At 37.0% G+C, this 7,117-nt stretch overlaps 1 protein-coding gene across 1 annotated transcript; it reads left to right on the top strand.

Annotated features, from left to right (window-relative positions):
- The first annotated feature begins 4,183 nt into the window (after positions 1 to 4,183).
- On the top strand, positions 4,184 to 6,691 carry nefmb (neurofilament, medium polypeptide b). Its single transcript, XM_035522199.1, is given in 6 exon segments — positions 4,184 to 4,261; positions 4,264 to 4,452; positions 4,454 to 5,027; positions 5,483 to 5,609; positions 5,704 to 6,391; positions 6,506 to 6,691. Coding segments are annotated over 6 exon segments (1,842 nt in total).
- The last annotated feature ends 426 nt before the right edge of the window (positions 6,692 to 7,117 follow it).

Here is a 7,117-nt window from a genome sequence, read left to right as displayed (position 1 = left end):
GAAGGCAGCATTACAATAACAGCTGGATCCAGGGTAGCGGCCTTGAGAGAACTCTTTGCAATTTGGACTTCCTTTCATTGTCCAACAATGAAAAATTGTCAAATAGTTTAAAGGAAAGACTGATCCAAATATTCAACAGTCTTTGGAGAGACAATAGGAAATAAGATTCCTGCTGAAACATTTTGTGAAAAGGCTTCTTTTCAGTTTTATAGAAACATACCACAAAATATAACAGGAAAAACCTCAGCAGTTGTTTTTGAAAGACATAAGCATAAAAGGTTATTTCAGGTGAACCATAAATGTTCTACTTCTGTGCAGAATAAGCAACAAGAAAAAGCTAAACAGAGAAACCAAAAAAAAGACTAAAAACTTTGTAATACCAAAACAGGTGCTGGTTTGAGATTTCCAGGGAGGGAAAGAAAAGGCCTGGAATAACAGTGTAATAGAAAGAGTGTTAGGTCCTGTAACATACATAGTAAATGCCATCTAAAACCTTCTAAAAACATTTGGAGGAGAAGAAACAACAGCATTGGAAGTTTTTTTTTTTAGATTTTCAGAGTAAAGAATCACAGAAGAGATACAAAATGGACTGTGTGTCAGAGAGAGTTAAGTCTCCATTGATGTTCTCCCATCTGAAAGCAGACTCTGACATACAATGGCTGCACAAACCTTAGTTTAAACCAGCTAGTATTTTCAATATTTTTTTTGTTTGTTTTTTATAGAGTTTCATATCAGTTTTGTTGTGGTCTATTTTCCTATGGGAGAGATTATAGTTCAGAGCAGGATGGCTCATAAATACAGCTAAAATACACTGATCCTGCCTGCTGTGTCAGTCACCACCACCACGAACAATAGATTGTTTATTTTGCCAAAGAGACACCATCGTCAACCATTAATCAATCTGATATACTGCATATTAGATATACAATCTACACATTTTTTTAATATGACATTGGTAAATTCTTATTCCCATTCACATCTTTGCTATTAAAACAACCATGCTTGACATGGGCTTTACCAAGCTGACAGGGGCTTTAATCCATTACAGGGTCATAGTGACAATAAGGCAAGGAAAGGAGACCAGTTTTTCTGTAAGGTACTTCCTTCTGTCAGGATCCTCCTGGGGGATCCCAAGGTGTTCCCAATCCAGCTGGGAAATATAATCCCTCGAGTGGTTCTACCCTCCTAGCTGTTGACCTTTTTGATATACCTCCAGTTGGAGGCAACTCATTGTGTGCAGAGGTCAACCCAACTATATCTAGCTGGTATCTCTCAACTTCACACACTAGCTCCAGCTCCTTCCTACCTAGTTTCTATTGCAAAGGTCTGTAACACCACAGGCCCCTCCGTTCCTGCTGTTTCCCTAAAAGGCATTGCACTGCAGCGTTACTCTGGACCTTTCAGGTGATGGGCCCACATGGTCCTCCCTCGTTGCCTCTTCAGGCTCAGCCCAACTGTGTTATATAGGCTACCCAACCACCAGGCACTCCCATTGTTTTTTCAGGCAGGTTACCCAATACGTGGTTCTCTTGTTTCCGTGGTTCTCTTCTTCAAAAAGGTTTTTATGTACCATGTTTGCATGGATCTGTATCCTCACATTTGTTCATCATGAGAGGCACTACCAGTAGCCTAATGCTCAACCACAACAAGTCCCTGATCAAGGAAGGGCCATAAATTCATCTATGTAGCATGTGTTTCATGTCCTACATTGTTATCTGTTTCTATTAAGCCTGTTCATGTTTTTCTCTCAGTTAACCTGTTTGTTTAGTTTTTCAGTTTTTGCATTTTACTTTCTGTTTATTTTTTCAGGTATGATGGATTTGTGTGTGTGGTAAGTGAATCAAACATCACTGTAAATGAATATTTTTTACAACTGTCTACCTTAAAACTAAAGTGGGTAGTCAAAACAATTCTTAAATAAAAGTGCCTGCATGTGAACACAAATTATCTAAAATGTTTTTCTCTTTTTTCTCTATTGTCTTTATTCTCTACTGATATTTACTAGTTTATTATGTGAACAACCATCAGGTACAAGCTACAATAAAACTAGGCATAAGTGTTTCTACTTTGCCAAGATTGGGCCTTAAATGAGAGCTCAGCACTCTCAGTTATTGCTGAGCATTAGCTATGTGCCCCTCTCTGCTGCATAGGCAGAGTCATAAAAGGATTCTTTACATTAAGGGTGTGGAGTAGAGTGGCAATGAGTCTGCGGGGGTGTCAGCCATGACCACAGCCAGAAATCTAGGCACTGATTATTGAAGGAACATGGTGACAGCATGGAATAAGACAAATTATGTTACATTGAGTAAAGTATGAAATTATCTCAATGTTTTGATTTTAATCCTTATTGAAGATACAGTCCTCATTGATGATCATTGTCCTTAGACAAAGTACATTAAGTAGTATCCGAGGGTCCCAGAATAGTAGATTGACTGTCAGGTCCAGGTAGACTGACTGGAATAGTGTGTGTATAGCTGTACAGTTATAACAGTAAAAACACACAGGAGAGAAATGCATTGAAAGAATGTTGTATAATGTTGTGTAATATTGTATATTGCCCATTTAAAGTACATGTCCAAAGTACCTAACCATGGTCACTATTGCAAGGTCTAATAAACCACTAGCTAGCTAAGACCTAGTTAGCTAAGACCTGTATGAATTAATAAACGAATTATCGAGCAAATTAACATATTAGTGAATCCCAAAAATAAACAAACTTGAGCACTGGTTTATCAGCCGACAAGATCTGTAGTGAACTGGTCTGGTCTGACCTTGTTCGTGAGCGATTGGGTGAAGAAATTTCAACTCTACTGGTTGTCAAAAACTGGCATGTGGAGGTCATTACTTCATTATAAAACGGCGCATTTAACGACGATGGATGGAAGCAAAGCTGTGTAAAAAAAACAAAAAAACCCCGCCGCTTTAGAGCGCTTCAAGCGGCGTTTTTACGGCATTTTAAACTGACATTTAAACACCGTAAAATACAGCGGACATAGTGAACAATATCAGCATATAAAAACTTCCAAAATGCCGCTTTATTTTCGCGATATTACAAATAAACCGCATTTTGTTTGAATAAAGTTTTGACTACTCTGGCTTTCTTTAGAACACCACCATAACCACCACCTTACCACAATACGTTTTTGTGTATGAACTTCAGTTTAGTTTTTAGCTCATAAGAAAACATCTATTAAAATGGCAACTTAATTGCAGGTTAGTTATGCACTGGAGCTTTGTATCAAAAATTTTGTTAGCAATAGTCCATTGTAAATTAATATTAAAGGCATTTTAACTCATACTGACCTTTAATGCTTAATGAACAGTCTTCCCCCAAATATTTTTTTCATATGATTTCTTTTTTATTTAAGTAAATTAATTGATTTTAAATAAGGGTGCCTTTAGCCTTCCAAAATATGTCATTAGTGGCTGCTTTAAAGAGAATTTGTCAAATCATCAAAATGTATGAAAGTTTTTAGCTATTTCGAGGCACCGTGTTAATTAATAAACATTACTTTAAAAAAAAAAAACTAAAATACTATGACTGTATTTTATTGTATTTTTTACTGTTGGATATCATATTTAAGAATGACACTTCCAGACTTACAGGACACCCAGCAATTTTTGGGCATCGATTATGCTAATTTATGAACTCATAATGCACTATACTTATAAGAGTCCTGGAGCAAGAATACTAAAACCACACTTTCCTACCTCTGTAACATGACTGAAATTGTTGCTCTAAATAAGAGTTTCAGCCAAATACATAAATTCTCATTTCATGAATGCACACTCTTGTATGATCAGGTGGTAGTCATCTAATCTATGTGAAACAAAACCTGTCAGAAGATTTAAACATTTATTTATTTTTATATTTCATGTGGACCAGTGACTTGAACAGAATTTTATTTATTTTTTTAATCAGGATATCACATGGGCCTTGTACTGTATGAAAGTGAAGATGATATGAATTAGTATGATTTCTTACAGCATTAAATTATCAAAAGTTGCTCTGGACATGTTCTTAATTTTTTTTAATTCTTATGAAATTGTTTCTATTTTATGTGTGTTACACAAAATATTTGGTGATCATTTCTGCATGATATATAAAATGTTATAATAAACAATAGGCCTAAATTACATCAGGGTAACTTTCGAAATATTCTCAATTTTACCAATTACCAATATGCCTATTTCATTCAAAAGAACATCAAATTCACAAATTGGCAAAACTTACAACTCCAGTGTGCTCTTACCTGAGGCATATTTGAGTTTATGTCTGTATTTAATGGAAACCACATGCGCAGCAATGAGAAGGAGCAGCTCCAAGAGCTCAACATCTGCTTTGCAGGATACATCGATACGGTACGATACCTCGAGGTGCAGAACAAACACCTCGAAGCAGAGATTCAGGAACCATGGCAACAAAAACTGTCACAGGCTCACTTGAGCGAATGCATACGACCAGGAAATTCAGGAGCTTTGCCTCACTGTGGAGCAATTTAACAGGGACAAGGCACAGATTCTCCTTGACAAGGACCACATTGATGAGGATTTTCAGCGACTGAAGAAATGACATGAAAAAGAAAAATGCTTACAAAAACAAATGGAGTTGGAAAAGAAGGTCCAGGATGTTTTGGATGAGTTGGACTTTTTATGCCATAACCATAAAGACAAAGTTAACAAACTTCTAGTTCAGTTGCAAACTGCCCAGGTTCCGGTAGAGAGAAATATGCAGAAGACTGACATTATTTCTGCGCTACGAGAAATCCGTGCGCAATTAGATGGCCTCTCTTCGAAAAACCTTCAGCAAGGTGAAAATGAGCTCAAGTGCCTTTATATCGTGCTAACAGAGGTGGCTGAACAGAATAAGACTGCAATCAAGTCTGTAAGAGCTGAGATCGCTGATTCTCGCTGCCAATTACAAGCCCAAAACATTGAACTAGAGGCATTGCGTAGCATGAAGGAATCACTGGAGAGTCAACTCAGTGATATTTAAGACTGGCACAACAACGAAATATGCAGTTATCAGGTTCACACTCACTTTTCTGTTCAGCATATGTAAGTATGTAAGTGTGTGTGTGTGTGTGTGTGTGTGTGTGTGTGTGTGTGTGTGTGTGTGAGAGAGAGAGAGAGAGAGAGAGAGAGAGAGAGAGAGAGAGAGAGATACAGAAAGATTTGCACGTCTGAAGCCTATTTGTTGAAAAAAGGCAGATGTAATTGGGCTGCATTTTACATGTGTAATTGTACACTATTGCGCACAGTATGCCTGTGAATTAATGCATGTAATTGTCCTTTCAAAAACAGTACCGGATACACTGGGAAATCATCCATAAAAGTTATCCATGCGTGAATCCGGAAACCATAAATTAAATTTAGCCACTGGATTCTATACTTTACATTACTTCTTATTTCATGTGCAATCAGTTAAATAACTTGATTATTTATTATACTGTTTTGGAATTGCTTAATTTCTTCTATTTTTAAGATATGATCTACCAGCTCGAAAATGATCTGAAGGGGTCGAAGTGAGAAATGACTCACCATCTCCAAGAATATCAGGACCTGCTCAATGTTAAGATGGTCCTAGGTGCTGAAATTGCAGTCTACAGGTGCTACATTTACATTTATGACATTTAGACTGTTTAATGCTGTACTCTGTTTAAGTATGTATAAAGATCTCACTACTGTTTATTTTCTTTGCAGGAAACGTCTAGAGAGAGAAAAGATGTGCTCTGTAACCTTTTCTGGTGCTCCAAATGCTAGATTTACCTATAATCATTCCAAGAATCCCATACTCCAGCAGAAAGTTGTGAACGACATAATTTAATAAATTACAGGAGAGAGTGGCATAGATGATGACTTGGCAGATATGGCAAAAGAGATGTCAGTGGAAGCCTGTGGACAGGAAGAAGAACTTGAGGACAATGATAAAGCAATGGAGGAAGAGATTGTACTGTTCACTGAAGCAAAGGTAAATTCTGAACAGGAAGAGAAAGAAGAAAGTGAAGTAGAAGAGCATGAGAAAGAGAATGAGAGGGAAGGCATAGTAGCACCAGGACAAGAAAAGGATGAGGTAGAGTGAGAGAGAGAGAGAGAGAGAGAGAGAGAGAGAGAGAGAGAGAGAGAGAGAGAGAGAGAGAGAGAGAGAGAGAGAGAGAGAGAGAGAGAGAGAGAGAGAGAGAGAGAGGACAGAGATGAGCAAAAGTCAGAAGTCGGAGAGGAGGGACCGGAAGTTGAATTGATTGCAGAAACAGAACTGGGAAGCACATCTGAATCAACAGGTAGTAAGCCAGATAAAGGTGCCAGAGAAGAAGAAGAGACCAGTGAAAAAGCAGGAGAAAAAGAGGAGTAAGAGAAGGAGGATGAGGATGAGAAAATGGAGAATGAGCCTGCAGAGTGGTCCATAGGAGATGATGATGAAGAGGAAACAGAAGAAGAGGTAACAGAAAAAGAGAATGGAATGGAGAATGAAAAGGATGAAAATCTATTTCTTGATAATGGCCAGGGGGGACCTATCAAAGTAGAACCCAACTGCAGAGAGGTTTCAACTAGAACTGTAGAGACCATCACTAATGGAGGTAAAGAGATCACTCCAGAAGAACCTCTGGAGAAGAAAAAAAAGAAAACAGTGAAGGAAATAAAAGGAAGATCGATAATTGGTGAAAATGACTCAACTCAACCTCAAACATAGCAGTAACTAGGGAGGAGACACCATATGAAGTGAATTGTGAAAACAGAATATTCACAGCTACCAGAAAATACCCACCTAATCAATTGCATGTGTGTTGTATGAAATATTTGCATGTGAGGGAAGAAATGCAAAGTATAGCTAAGCCTACCAAAAAATCTGGCATTCTTAAATGAAAATGGTTTTAGGATTGTTATAAAAACAATACATGGGTTTTCAGCTTGGTGATGGTGATACTAAATGCCATGCAAAAATCTGAAAAACTTAAAATTCATGTCTCACCTAATGTCATATATATATATATATATATATATATATATATATATATATATATATATATATATATATATATATATATATATATGTAAATGATCCTTACTATTAAAATCTGTTAAATAATTATAATATTCCTATTTTACCTATTCCTTT

This window comes from Electrophorus electricus, chromosome 23 (genome assembly GCF_013358815.1).
Source record: "Electrophorus electricus isolate fEleEle1 chromosome 23, fEleEle1.pri, whole genome shotgun sequence".
NCBI classification, from domain to species: domain Eukaryota; kingdom Metazoa; phylum Chordata; class Actinopteri; order Gymnotiformes; family Gymnotidae; genus Electrophorus; species Electrophorus electricus.
This window is presented reverse-complemented; position numbering and strand designations above follow the sequence as displayed.